Source organism: Bos grunniens, chromosome 2 (genome assembly GCF_055505025.1).
Source record: "Bos grunniens cultivar Pamir isolate PY7600 chromosome 2, Bosgru_T2T1.0, whole genome shotgun sequence".
Taxonomy (NCBI): Eukaryota; Metazoa; Chordata; class Mammalia; order Artiodactyla; family Bovidae; genus Bos; species Bos grunniens.
Window position 1 is genome coordinate 99761897 of NC_141166.1, and position 16057 is coordinate 99777953.

The window sequence follows — 16057 nt, forward strand, 5'->3', positions numbered from 1 at the left end:
TTCCATGTGATTAGTTTCACTAATAATGCAGACAAAAAATATAAGGGCAATATTTAAGTCCTTAAGGTAATTTATATTGTTTACCAAGTCATATTCAAATGGTAACCTGTAATGTAGAAAAAAGTATTGCCTCCCTAGCAATAAGAGTAGGTTTCAAACAACTATTAAATTTACAAAAATAAATGATTTCTAAAACTCAATGATCGCAAAACCAGAAAAACAGGTACACTTAAATACATTTCTGGTAGCACTCTAAAATTTGTTTTCTAGGAAACAATCTAATAACAAATCTGACAAGAACTATCAAAACTGTTCTTTTTAATGATTATAAGATATTCTCTGATAGGTTAACTCTGCTTTGGGGCATACATGCCATGAAAACACCACTGAATAATTGGTAACACGATGAAATGACTACCACGACACCAGTCCGCCAGGCTCCTCTGTCCATGCGCATTCACCAGGCAATACTAGAGTAGGCTGCCATCCCCTTCTCCAGAGGTTCTTCCTAACCCAGGGATCGAACCCAAGTCTCCACACTGCAGGAGGATTCTTTATCATCTGAGCCCCCCTGGAAGCCCGAGCAGTGCATGGCTATTCACAATATAAAGCTTCTCAAACATATACATACACCAAATAGCGGAAGAGTTTAATTGTAGCACTAAGCCATAATGGAATACAGTTATTAAAACTGAAAATTATGTAGACTAAGTCAATATTCAGAATAGTCAAACAAAAATGAAAGCACAACTTAATACAGATCTGCTGATTATAATTACATAAAGTATGTATGTCTACGTTCATTGACAAAGACTAGGAAACCATGCAGAAGGATGTAACTTTATGATCTCTAAATTCTTATTTCTGTAAAGGTTTTTAAATTCATGATCGACAAATGACAGATCTCAAGAATCTCTCTCAGAAAACATTTTGATGTTACATTCCAGTAACAAAATACATATTCCACAAGTTTTAGTTAAGTTTGTAAAATGTATTCCTTTTTCTCTAATCTTATCCAAACCTGCTCTATCCAATTTTATTCATTAAGAAATATATGATGTTTGCAAGGAGCCCTGGGATGAGAGACACCCCGGTGCCCCAGTGCAAAGGTTTCTCCCTTCAGACTCATCTGTAAGGACTTGGCTCACAACACCTATAATGCAATCTCTAATGCTCTAGGGACTCTTTAATCCCCTCTAGTCAGGGTCACAGAGTAATGGCACCTCACCCCAAAGGTTCAAACAGGCACTTCCTTCAAGATACCTGAGTAGGAGGATGCAGAGCTTGCATCTCATCACAACTAGGGCACCTACAAGGTGCCGGTGGGGGACTTTGAACACCTAAGGAGATGGGCGAATCCCTGAGTAACCAGGGTCTTGGCTCTCAGGCCAGGCTTGGGCCTGAGCTCCTGTGGTAGGAGCACCAAATTCAAACCACTGTACTAACAGAGAACTTCAGACCCCAGAGAGTATTAATCAGCAACAGATCCCCCAGAGGTCCCCATCTTGGTACCAACACCTAGTTCCACCCAACTGCCTGTGAACTCCAGTGCTGGATGCCTTAGGCCAAACAATAAGCAAGACAGAAATACAGACCACACCCTGATCAAAAAAAAAAAAAGAGACATCCAAAAATATGGTACAGATGAAAGAGCAATAACCAAAGACCAAATTAATGAAGAGGAAATAGCCAACCTACCTGAAAAGGAATTCAGAGTACTGACAGTAAAGATGATCCAAAATCTCAGAAACAGAATGGGGGCATGGATCAAGAAAACAGAAGAAATGTTTAACAAGGACCTAGAAGAACTAAAGGACACACAGACAATGATAAACAACACAATAACTGAAATGAAAAATATGCCAGACAAATCAACAGAATAACTGAAGCAGAGCAAGTGAGTGAGCCTGAAGACAGAATGATGGTAATAACTACTGAGGGGCAGAATAAAAGAAAAGAATGAAACGAGGACAGTCTCAAGAGGCCTCTGGGACAACATTAAATGCACTAACATTTGTTTCATAGGGGTCTCAGAAGAAAAAGAGAAAGATAAAGGGTCTGAGAAAATATTTGAAAGATTATAGTCAAAAACTTAGCTAACATGGGAAAGGAAATAGTCACTCAAGTGCAGGAAGCACAGTTTCCCACACAGGATAAACCCAAGGAGAAACACACAGAGACATAGTAATCAAACTAACAAAAATTACATTCAAAGAAAAAATATTAAAAGCAGCAAGGAAAAAGCAACAAACAACATGCAAGAGAATCCCCATAAGGTTATCAGCTGATTTTTCACCAGAAACTGTAGGCCAGAATACTCTGCGAGGGTATACGTAAAGTGATGAAAGGGAAGACCGACAAAGAACACGTGTATACCTGTGGCGGATTCATGTTGATACATGGCAAAACCAATACAATATTGTAAAGTTAAAAATAAAATAAAATAATAAAAAAAAGAAAAAAAGAATACTCTACCCAGAACGGAACAGAGAAATTAAAAGTTTTACAGACAGACAAAAGCTAAGAGAATTCAGTACCATCAACCAGCTTTAAGGCAAATGCCAAATGAACTTCTCTATGTGCAAAATAAGAAAAAGACCTACAAAACCCCCAAATAATTAAGAAAATGGTAATAGGAACATACATATCAATCATTACCATAAATGGATCTGGATTACATGCTCCAACCAAAAGATACAAAATGGTTGAATGGATACAAAAACAAGACCCTTATATATGCTGTCTACAAGTGACCCACTTCAGATCTAGGGACACATACAGATTGGAAGTGAGGCAATGGAAACAGATATTATATGCAAATGGAAATCAAAATAAAGCTAGAGTAGCATACTCATATCAGAAAAAACAGACTTTAAAGACTACCAGAAGAAGGAAGGACACTGCATAATGATCAAGGGATCAATCCAAGAAGAAAATAAAACAATTTTAAATATTATGCACCCAACACAGGAGCAGCTCAAAACAAAAAGCAAATGTTAACAGCCATAAAAGGGGAAATTAACAGTAACCCAGTAATAGTGGGGTACTTTTAACACTCCACTTTCACCAATGGACAGATCATCCAGATAGAAAATTAATAAGGAAAAACAAGCCTTAAATGAAACATTACATCAGCTAGACATAATTGATATACATAGGACATTCCATCCAAAACCAGCAGAATACACTTTCTTCTCAAGTGCACATGGAACATTCTCCAGGATAGATCACATCTTAGGTTACAAATGAAGCCTCAGTAAACTTAAGAAAATTGGAATTATATCAAGCATCTTTTTTTACCACAACACTATGAGACTGGAAATCAATTACAGGGGGAAAAAAAAAAAACTACAAAAAACACAAACACGTTTGTTTAGTACTAAATACTCAAAAATTTGGAGAAGAAATTAAAGAGGAAATTTAAAAAAATGGATAGCAACAAATGACAACATAAACACAACCAATTATCACCTCAAGAAACAAGAAAAATCTACTATAAACAATCTAATGTTACACGTAAAACAACTAGAGAAAGAAGACCTGAAAAACTCCAGTTAGATCAGAGAGGAAAGAAATTAAACAGAAATGAAGAAAACAACAGTAAAGATCAAGAAAACTAAAGCTGATTTTTTGAGAAGATTAAAGGTTTATACCTTTAGCCAAACTCATCAAGAAAAAAAGGAAGAAGATTCAAATCAATAATATTAAATATGAAAAAGGAGAAGTTACAACTGACACCTTAGAAATACAAAGGATTATTAAGAGACTACTACAAGCTACTGCATGCAAATAATATGGACAACCCAGAAGAAATGGACAAATTCTTAGAAAGGTACAACCCACCAAGACTGAAGCATGAAGAAACAGAAAATATCAATGGACTAATCACAAGTCATAACATTGAAACCATAATTAAAAACCCTCCAACAAACAAAAGTCCAGGACCAGATGGCGTCATAGGTGAGTTCTATCAAATTTTTAGAGACCAGTTAGCACCTATTCTTCTCAAACACTTCCAAAAAACTGCAGAGGGAGGAATACTCCCAAACTCATTCTATGAGGCCACCATCCCCTGATACCAAAATTAAACAAAGATATCAAAAAGAAAATTACAGACCAATAACACTGATGAACACAGACACAAAAATCCTCAAAAAATACTAGCAAACAGAATCCAATAACACATAAAAAGGATCATACACTATGATCAAGTTAAGTTTATCCCAAGGATGCATGGATTCTTCAATATACACAAATCAATATGATATACCACATTACCAAATTGAAAGATAAAAATCATACGATAATCTCAAAGAATGCAGAAGAAGCTTCTGACAGACTTCATCACCTATTTATGAAAAAAACTCTTCAGAAAATTGGTATGAAAGGAACCTACCTCAACACAGTAAAGGCCATATAAAACAGACCAACAACAAATATTCTCAATGGTGAAAAACTGAAAGTACTTCCTCTAAGGTCTAATAAGACAAGGGTGTGCATTCTCACCATTATTATTCAATTTAGTTTGGAAGTCCTAGCCATATCTATCAGAGAAGAAAAAGAAATGAGAGGAATCCAGATTGAAAAAGAAGTAAAACTGTCACTGTCTGCAGACAACATGATACTATACATAGAAAACCCTGAAGATAACATCTGAAAATTACTAGAGCTATTCAGTGAACGTAGTAAAGTCACAAGATACAAAATCAATACACAGAAATCCCTTGAATTCCTATAAACTAACTACCAAAAAATAAGAAAGAGAAATTAAGGAAACAATCCCACTTACCATTGCAACAAAGAGTATAAAATACCTAGGAATAAACCTACCTATGGAGACAAAAGCCTGTATGCAGAAAGCTGTAAGACACTGATGAAAGAAATCAAAGATGACACAGAGAGATATAACATGTTCTTGGATTCAAAGAATCAATATTGAAAAAATGACTAGACTACCCTAAACAATCTGCAGATTTAATGCAATCCTCATCACATTACCAAGGGCATTTCTCACAGAACCAGTACAAAAATTTAAAATATTTGTATGGAAACAAAAAGACGCCAATTAGCCAAAGCAATCTTGAGAAAGAAAAATGCAGCTGGGAGAATCAACCTTCCTGGCTTCAATTAAATGAAGTAGAGATAGGTAACCTTCCAGAAAAAGAATTTTGAATAATGATAGTGAAGATGATCCAGGATCTCGGGAAAACAATGGAGAAGATACAAGAAATGTTTATCAAAACCTAGAAAAACTAAAGAACAAACAAACAGAGATGAATAATACACTAGAAGGATTCAGTAATAGAGTAACTGAGGCAGAAGGAAGAGAGAGAGAGGAAGGACCTGAGATAATATTTGATGAGATAGCTGAAAAATTCCCAAACACTGGAAGGGAAATAGTCAACCAAGTCCAGGAGCACAGAGAATCCCAGGCAGAAAAAACCCAAGGAGGAACATACCGAGACACAAAGTAATCAAACTGACAAAAATTAAAGACAAAGATAAAATATTAAAAACAACATAGGGGAAAAATTACAAATAACATACAAGGGAACTCCCAACAGGCTATCAGCTGATTTCTCAACAAACACTCTACAAGCCAGAAGGGAACGGCATGATATATTTAAAGTGATGAAAGGGAAGAACCTACAATCAAAATATTCTATCCAGCAATACTCTCATTCAGATTTGATGGAGAAATCAATTAGATGGCCAATAAATCCAGGAAAAGATGCTCAGCATCACTAGTTATTAGAGAAATGCAGATCAAAACTACAATGATTTATCACTGGTCAGAATGGTCATCATCATAAAATCTACAAACAATAAATGCTGAAGAGGATGTGGATAAAAGGGAACCCTCTTGCACTGTTGGTGGAAATGTAAATTGATACAGCCACTATGGAAAACAGTTTGGAGGTTTCTTAAAAAAACTGAAAATATAACTACCATATGACTCAATAACCCCACTACTGCACATATACCCTGAGAAAATCATAATTCAAAAAGACTTATGTACCCCAATGTTCACTGTAGGACTATTTATGATAACCAGGGGACGGAAGCAATCTAAATGTTCATTGTCATGTGAATTGATAAATATGTGATATATATATACATACACACACACACACACAATGAATATTACTCAGCTATAAAAATGAATGAAATTGGGTCATTTGTAGAGATACACATGGACCTAGAGTATGCCATATAGAGTGAAATAAGTCAGAAAGGAAAATATTATACATTAATGCATATATACGAAATCTAGGAACAGTATACATAGATGAACAGAGACCTAGATGGAGACAATGGATATGTCGACATGGCGGGGAGCGGAGGGTGAGACAAATTGGGAAAGCAGCGTTGACATATATACACTACCACGTGTAAAACAGATAGCTAGTGAGAAGTTATAGGGAGCATAGGGAAAGATGACCTAGAGAGACGGGAGGGGAGGTTCGGGAGGGAGCTGATATATGTAAACATATAGCTGACTCACTTTGTTGTACAGCAGAAACGAACACAACATTGTAAAGCAATTATACTCCAATAAAATAAACTGAAAAAAAAAGACAACCTATGAAATAGAAGTAAACTTCTATAAATCATATACCTGATAAGGGATTAATATCCAGAATATGCAAAGAACTGCTACAAGTCAACAATAAAAAAATCAAATAACCCATTTAAAAAATGTCCAAAGGAACTGGAAAGACATTTCTCCAAAAATGATATACCAATGCCATTAAACATGTGACAAGATATTTAACATCTTTAACCATTTAAGAAATTCAAATAAAAACCACAAGGAGACACTGTGAATACAAATATTAACAACCAAAACAACAGAAAATAACAAGTGTTGATAAGGATATGGAGAAATCTGAACTCTTGTGGGGAGTTTGGTGAGATTGTAAAATTGTAAAAGGGTGTAACTTGTATGGAAAACATTATAGAGGTTCCTCAAAAAAAAAAAATCACAAACACAACTACTGTATGATATAGCCATTTCACTTCTTGGCATATATCCAAAAGAAATGAATGCAGGGTCTCAAAGAGACATCTGCACACTCATATTCAAAACAGCACTATTCACATAGCCAGGAAGTGAAAGCAACCCTAATCTCCATCAGTGGATAAATGAATAAACAAAATGTGGTATATACACACCATGAATATTATTTAGTCTTCAAAAAGGAAATCCCACAACATGGATAAATTTTGAAGTTATTATGTTAAGCCAGTCACAAAAAGATAAATGTATGATTCAACTTTATCTGAGTTCTCTAAAGTAGTCAAATTCATAGAATCAGAAAGCAGAATGGTAGTTACCAGAGGCTGGTTGCTGCTGCTGCTAACTCGCTTCAGTCATGTCTGACTCTGTGCGACCCCAGAGACAGCAGCCCACCAGGCTCCCCCGTCCCTGGGATTCTCTAGGCAAGAACACTGGAGTGGGTTGCCATTTCCTTCTCCAATGCGGGAAAGTGAAAAGTGAAAGTGAAGTCAATCAGTTGTGTCTGACTCCTAGCAACCCCATGGACCGCAGCCTACCAGGCGCCTCCATCCATGGGATTTGCCAGGCAAGAGTACTGGATTGGGTTGCCATTGCCTTCTCTGACCAGAGGCTGGAGAGAGAGGGAAAAGGGAAGTTGTTTACATGGGCACAGAGTTTCAGTTTTATAAGATGAAAAGTGTTGGCGATCTATTTCTGTTTCACAATAATGTGAATATACTTAACACTACCGAACTGTATCCTTAAATATGATTAAGATCGTAAATTTTGGAGAAGGAAATGGCAACCCACTCCAGTATTCTTGCCCGGAAAAGTCCATGGACAGAAGAGCCTGGCAGGCTGCAGTCCAAGGGGTTACATGACTGAGCATGTGTACATGAGGGTGGAGGGTCACGGGTTGGTAGCAATAAACTGGTAGAACTAAAAAAAAAAAAAAAAAGATCGTAAATTTTATGTTAGGTGACTGTTTTTATAAAAAAAAGTGGAAAAAAAAAGACATTAACTGCACCACTATTTACAACATCCAGGATGTGGAAGCAACCTGAATGTCCAATGACACATGAATGGATAAAGAAGTTACGGTATGTGTGTGTATGTACGGTATGTATGCCAGAAAAATGAATGAAATTGGGTCATTTGCAGAGAAGCAGATGGACCTAGAGTCTGTTGTACAGAGTGAAGTAAGTCAAAAAGAGAAGTAAGTCAAAAAGAGAAAAACAAGTATCGAATATTAATGCGTACATGTGGAATCCAGGAAAAAATGCTACAGATGAACTATTTTGCAGGGCAGGAAAAGAGACGTAGATGAAGAGAATGGACATGCGGACACAGTGCGAGGAAGGGGACAGCGGGATGAACTGAGAGATCAGGATTCACATACACACACACACACACACACGCACACGCACACGCACACTATCGGGAAGCTGCTGTATAGCACAGGGAGCTCAACTTGGCACCTGTGATGACCTAGAGGGTAGGATTGGAGAGTGGTGAAGGGAGGTTCAGAGGGAGGGGATATATGTAATATGTATATATATAACTGATTCACTTTGTTGTACAGCAGAAACTAACACAACATTGTAAAGCAATTACACTCCAATTTTAAAAAAAGAAATACACAGTGTTCAACAGTTCACCTCAGATCTAAGGAATTTTTAAAAAGAATAAAACAACTACTTGTCTCACTACTTGTGAGAAATGTAATGATAATTTTGAAAATTTTCCACATTTAAACAAACTTCTGTGGTCCACACTATCTACTCACTTAGGACATAATACACCCTGAAACTTAGAATAGCATCACACATACCTGATGCAATGACAGGATCTTTCATAAGCTCCCTAGTTATTGGACATATAAATTCATCAGGAATTTCAGAAGAAAGGGTTTTCACCTTTGTCCTCAGTTCTTCAATTTTCCTTAGAACTTTACTACGCAGCCCTAGAGATTCTGAAAAGAAATTAGAAAATTCTGTTAGGGCTGGAGAACTATCTATAAGCTTCATGCAAGTCTTCAGCAGAGTAAAATTTTATCTACTATAACCAAAAATCTTCAGAAATACTGTTTTACCACATGGAACCTTTTCTTTACAAATTCTTTAATGAATCTTTGTAGTACAGAATAAAGTGTGATTAAAACAATTCATCAATAGAAAGATTATTCTAAGTAACTTTAGATTCTGAAAGCTCAAGAATTTCAGATTACCCAAACACTAATATACTACACAAAATTAGAAAAGCCTATGTTAATTTAGAGAACAAAGTCTCCTAAAAATCATTTATAAAGATTTTCAGTTTAATATAAAAATTCCATCTTATATTTTTAAACCTTATGAAACTTGGTTTATTATCTGCTAATTCATATACAATGGGAATACCAGACCACCTGACCTGCCTCTTGAGAAATCTGTATGCAGGTCAGGAAGCAACAGTTAGAACTGGACATGGAACAACATATTGGTTCTAAATAGGAAAAGGAGTACGTCAAGGCTGTATATTGTCACCCTGTTTATTTAACTTATATGCAAAATACATCATGAGAAACACTGGTCTGGATGAAGCACAAGCTGGAATCAAGACTGCTGGGAGAACTATCAATAACCTCAGATATGCAGATGACACCACCCTTATGGCAGAAAGTGAAGAAGAACTAAAGAGCCTCTTGATGAAAGTGAAAGAGGAGAGTGAAAAAGCTGGCTTAAAGCTCAACATTCAGAAAACTAAGATCATGGCATCTGGTCCCATCACTTCATGGCAAATAGATGGGGAAACTGGAAACAGTGATTGACTATTTTTTGGGGCTCCAAAATCGCTGCAGATGGTGACTGCAGCCATGAAATTAAAAGACGCTTACTCCTTGGAAGAAAAGTTATGGCCAACCTAGACAGCATATTAAAAAGCAGAGACATTACTTTGCCAACAAAGGTCTGTCTAGTCAAAGCTATGGTTTTTCCAGTAGTCATGTATGGATGTGAGTGCTGGGCCATAAAGAAGGCTGAGCAGTGAAGAATTGATGCTTTTGAACTGTGGTGTTGGAGAAAACTCTTGGGAGTCCCTTGGACAGCAAGGAGATCCAACCAGTCTATCCTAAAGGAAACCAGTCCTGAATATTCATTGGAAGGACTGATGCTAAAACTGAAACTCCATAACTCTGGCCACCTGATGCAAAGAACTGACTCATTTGAAATCAAGACCCTGATGTTGGGAAAGATTGAAGGCAGGAGGAGAAAGGGACGCAGAAGATGAGATGGTTGGATGGCATCACTGACTTGATGGACATAAGTCTGAGTAAACTCCAGGAGTTGGCGATGGACAGGAAGGCCTGGCATGCTGCAGTCCTTGGGGTTGCAAAGAGTCGGACACAACTGAGCGACTGAAGTGAACTGATACAAAGCACAGTATCAAGTAAAACTCATCTGTTTGTCCAAAACTGTACATGTAAGCTTCATTCACCTATAGTTTAACTTTTATCTCATTTCAAGAATTAATTTTTAGTTTCAGGAAGATAAATATAATTAAGTTTAGGAAGGGCAGTGTTATTTAGTTGTTTGTATTTTTATCAGCTGACAGTTCTATTTTAGGCTGAGGTTTTTTCTGGGTGGGGGCGGTGGGTAAATGGGTAGAAAAAGAGAACTATGTTTCAGAATGCCTCATAGTTTTCATAAAAAGCCATATCAACTTGCTGATTGGAAGGTAATTCTCCATATAGTGTTTAAACACACTTTTACAACATCTTTTATCTGGCAATCTTTTCAAGGATGTCTGCAAACTTCCTTAGAAGCTAATGTCTCCCTCCTAGTCAAAGGGCAGGTTTGTGTTCTAAGACCTACAAAGATAACGTCTTCCTCTTGGACTACTTTGGTGCTGCTGCTGCTAAGTCGCTTCAGTCGTGTCCGACTCTGTGCGACCCCAGAGAAGGCAGCCCACCAGGCTCCCCCGTCCCTGGGAGTCTCCAGGCAAGAACACTGGAGTGGGTTGCCATTTCCTTCTCCAATGCATGAAAGTGAAAAGTGAAAGTGAAGTCGCTCAGTCATGTCCAACTCTTCGCGACCCCATGGACTGCAGCCCACCAGGCTCCTCTGTCCACGGGATTTTCCAGGCAGGAGTACTGGAGTGGGGTGCCATTGCCTTCTCCGGACTTCTTTGCTAGGAGTCCCCTTATCATATTGGGGGGGATCATAAATTCAGGGTTCCTCAGCTATGACACTATCACAGATTGCCTTCACAAGACTTAGTGGCAGAGGGGAACCAATCTGAGCATGAAGCTCATGCTGCTTGCTGTCCCATGAGTAACAAACTGTTTACATCTATTTGGATTCACTGACATGTTATCTATGAAAGTGTGGAAGTCAACCCCGCAACTGCCTGCATCTTAAGGGACGTCCTTCCTATGGAATTCACTGAAACCAAACTGAAGATTTTTTAAATGATTTTTAAAAAAAAAATCACAACACATTTATAATTAGTGATCATCTCATTTAAAGGGATATTACATGTAACAAGAATATAGAGGTATTTAATATTCTAAAAAACATATATATTTTTCCTGTCAAAAATAATACACATGTGTGCTATTATGTAGAATGCTTATTAGTAGAGGGTGTGAAGTGAAGTGAAAGTTGCTCAGTCGTGTCCGACTCTTTGTGACGCCATGGACTATATAGCACAAAATTCTCCTATGTAGTACAGTATACTACAGAATACTGGTGTGGGTAGCTCTCCTCCAGGGGATTTTCCCAACCCAGGGATCAAACCCAGGTCTCCCGCACTGCAAGTGGATTCTTTACCAGCTGAGCTAGAAGGGAAGCCCCAGAATACTGGAGCAGGTAGCCTATCCCTTTCTCCAGCAAATCTTCCCCAACTAGCAATCGACCCGGGGTCTCCTGCATTGCAGGCAGATTCTTTACCAACTGAGCTATCAGGGAATCCTAATAGTGTGTGTAGAAACCCTATTTCAAAATGTACTATAAAAGGTTAAATTGTGTGTTATCCTGCCCAATTTTAATGTTGTTTAAAAATGCCCTCATTTACCAGCAGTTACCAAATCATATCCACAGAACTTAGCCAGAGGAAAAACACATCCTTTTGTGATAGGGGGTTGGAAGTCAGTGTTATTAAACTTAATTGCTCAGAAAGAAAAGACCCTTACCAGGTGAGGGCTAGCAAACCCTCAGTGTGAGTTAATGGGTGATATTTCACTATATTTGTTATAACTCTGAAAAGGCATCTGGTTCTTAGTAGATGACAAATTAAATAGGCCATCAAACTCTGTCCCCCTTCTCCACCCCTTCCCAATGCTGGAAATGCTGCATAATTGAATTGATGGTGCCAAGAGACAATCATTAAAGATACAAAATTCTAAAAACCCTCAAGAAAACAGAAGTAACTGAGTTCCAGAGTAAAGGATGGGACATAGTTTAGGCAGAGATTTGTATACACAAATGGGAGAAACACCTTTCTACTTGTAGCCATCTTTCCCCCCAACTCTGTCCTGTAAATATCATCGCCAAAGCAGCAACGTCATCACTAGCTGGAGGCAGAGTAACAGGAAAGTGCTACTGCCTGGAGCTAACCAACCATCACAGCCCATGAGGCTGGTCACAGAGTCACCTCCGTATTGCCCTGAGACAGAAGAGGATCAACAGCTGGTCTCTTGGAGAAAAAACATTGCATTCTTCATTATTTAAAAATAAATTTTATTAAACAAATTCTGACTAGAGTGATCAAGAGAAAACAAGACATAAAAATGAACACAAGGATTTTTTTTAAGGATTTGGAAAAGATGATGATAGGAGCGATGTAATTTTTATATTTCTCTGAATCCCTTCACGAAAAGCAACGTGACTAGATAGCAAAATCAAATTCCACGGGCCTTTACAACAAAACAAGGTAGCAAAGTATCTTCATGAGCCCCACAACATATTAATAAGTGGGAGAAGATAATCCACCAACATCCGTAAGATCTGTAATTGATATCAGTGGGGAAGCAACAGGACATTGATAGGCCTGAAAAAAAGAGACTTCAAAATGCCCCACAAGTACTCACTGCAAAGTGGGGAGGTCAATTTAAGAGCAGTTGCTGACCTGGAAGGGTATGTCCACTCCAAAAGCCTGTGAGTACACAGGCCCACACATTTAAAAGGTCAATGTCACATAAGTTGTATATACAGAAAAAAATGGTAAGTTTTATTACTTAACAGTATACGCAGTTAGGCACCGAGAGAAAATCTACATGAGGAAGTATTACCAGGAATTGAAACGTGAAACTTCCAAAATCTGAGGGCGTTAAGACAGTTGGTGCATAAGGTCTTAAAAAGCATTTGACAAAATAATTTGATATTATAATTTTTAAATAAAAAATGATAAAAATGTCTCACGTGATTTCATGGTTTCTTGGAAAGACAAGAGCAAAAGGAAGGGGGACCTCTTGGAAAAACGTCATTCCCAATTAAGAATCTATAATTGATAATTAGTTGAATATAAGGGTAAGAACTGACACAATATACAACAGTTCCTTGTCATCTGTCATTTCATGCTTTTACCATTATATCATCCACAGCAATTCCACACTCCAAGATGGGTCGCAATTTACAATATCCTGGAGGCCAAGGTATAAACAGAGGCCACACTGCAGTGAAAGTCATGTGGCTAGTCAATGGACTTACTGCTTGCCTAGTATTGTCTCAGACTTTCTTGCTCTTCATCTTTCATACTTCATGCTTTTTGGTTGCAATATTAAAGGCTTTAGTAGAGTTCACAAATTCATGGATTCACAAATGTCTTAAGACATATCTCTCTTAGTATCAAGGATCTCTTATATCAGTAATCCCTTTCTGGACATTCTTGATGCAAATGTAGTAATACATATAAGGAGTTATTTTCTACCTAAAACTGTCTCTATTTTTATTAACACAATCCCAGAAAAGAACTATTACTCTAGGATAAAAGCGACATATTCCAACAGATACTCAAATCTACAGAAAGTTCCTTTACTGTACATTTACAAAAGGTTCACTGAAAAAAGATGTGACAGACTATGCTACGTCACTTCAGTTGTGTCCGACTCTGTGCGACCCCATAGACGGCAGCCCACCAGGCTCCCCCGTCCCTGGGATTCTCCAGGCAAGAACATTGGAGTGGGTTGCCATTTCCTTCTCCAATGCATGAAAGTGAAAAGTGAAAGTGAAGTCGCTCAGTCGTGTCCTACTCTTAGCGACCCCATGGATTGCAGCCCACCAGGCTCCTCCATCCATGGAATTTTCTAGGCAAGAGTACTGGAGTGGGGTGCCATTGCCTTCTCCGTGTGACAGACTGCTTGACTCCTTAAAAAAAATTTTTAAGTGTCAGACATAAAAGATAATATCACTTTGTTTCCTAACACCCCAATCAATACACTTTCTGCAAAATTAACTTTCTTTGTATGATGCTGCTACTGCTAAGTCACTTCAGTCGTCTCCGACTCTGTGCGACCCTATGGACAGCAGCCCACCAGGCTCCTCTGTCCACAGGATTCTCTAGGCAAGAATACTGGAGTGGGTTGTCATTTCCTTCTCCATCTTTGTACGATGAATGTTGAACAAATTCATATTTATTCACATTCAAGTAGGAACTGCTTTAACAGTTGTACCACAAAAGTAAATGCAAGTAAAATAGTTATGCATTACAAGAGTAAAATTCATTATTGCATACTCAATTGGCCTCTTAAATCACTTTTTTCTAGACTCAATTTTGATTCTCTATTACTCCAATTAACTGTTTTGAGGATGAGTCTGCTTTTTTCTTAAAGCTCAAGACTAACAGAAATTCACTGTAGCTTAAAGTAGCACTTGTAGAAGATTGTTAGCCCCTTAATCCTTTCTAATTTTGCAAAAACTAAAGTACTTTAGAATGATGCAGAAAAAATTTAATCTATTTACTTACTAATTTATTCTGCAATTTCTTTAATTCACTAACTTTTCAAATCTTAAACAGAAATGCAAAGCCAATTCCTTACTTACTAGAGAGTATGCAACACTTGTTTCCATTTACAATAATGGTCTTCCTCAGCTTTTAGACCACAGAAATTAAATTACATTTCAATTTTAGCTTGAGCCTGATAGTTACAAAACTTAATTAACTGAAATTCAAAATTATCATCACTACTAAGTCCAAGACTCACCTTTTCAAAAATTATTTCAGGCCACTGACTGAATCCTGTAAGAGTTTCTTATACTTTATTTATCCGGCTATCACAGAACAGAATTCTATTCCTATTAATTGTTTTTACTATGCTCTTATTTTTTGCAACATTCTTTGTTGAAATCTAAAATTATTATTTTATATTGTCATGTGCTTCTCTGTGATAACGTATTGTTAAATTTTACTGTTGAGAAAGGAATGATAAGATTCAAAATTCACCAGAACTTTCAGGAAGAAAGAGTAAATTACAAATTATAAAGGAAATAAGTTACTAGAGATACAAAAACAACTTTCACAGTATGGTCTGAGTACAAAACCATCTGATTCTAAGTATTTTCACAAAGTCATCATTCTGTTAACTTTTTAAAAAACTTCCAAGACATTTAAATAGGTACACATACTGTAATTACTGTGTAATGAACGTATACACCTATACTTTAAAATGGTTTTCTATAACAACACTTTTTTGTTATTTGACTCTTCATTAACAATAAATTCCCTATGGACATCCTATTTCCTATGCTTATTAATTTTAAGATTTTACTATGGCATACTGATAATAATATCGAGGGACACTATTAGAGCACAACACTAAGACTTCAAACTGTTTTTGATAAGGATGTAGTATTCAAAACACATGAACAACTCTTACAATTCAACAACAAACAGAGAAACCAATTTTAAAGGGGGAAAGTTCAAAGAAGATATATAACCAATAAGCACTTGAAACTATGCTCCATATCATTAGGTAAATGCAAATCAAAACCACAATGAAACACCACTTCACATCTATCGAACACCTATAATCAAGAAGATAGCTAGAAAACAGTGTTGACAAAGAGGTGAAGAAATTGGAAA

General features: G+C 37.1%; 1 protein-coding gene across 15 annotated transcripts in view; it reads right to left on the reverse strand.

Moving 5' to 3' along the window:
• The window catches only part of WDSUB1 (WD repeat, sterile alpha motif and U-box domain containing 1), a 68234-nt gene that overhangs the window by 18478 nt on the left and 33699 nt on the right, over window positions 1-16057 (reverse strand). For 10 of the 15 annotated variants that reach the window (XR_015146885.1, XR_015146883.1, XR_015146884.1 and 7 more), the window contains one exon: window positions 8832-8972. The exons of 2 other annotated variants lie outside the window; for them this stretch is intronic. Coding sequence is in view for 9 of the 13 variants with exons in the window: in XM_086355374.1 (XP_086211500.1) it covers window positions 8832-8972 (141 nt within the window). In the remaining 4 variants the exon portion in view is untranslated. Of the gene's footprint in view, window positions 1-7730; window positions 7940-8831; window positions 8973-16057 lie in introns of those variants that run through there. 3 more of the 15 variants (XM_086355338.1, XM_086355349.1, XM_086355360.1) reach the window with 1 other exon arrangement.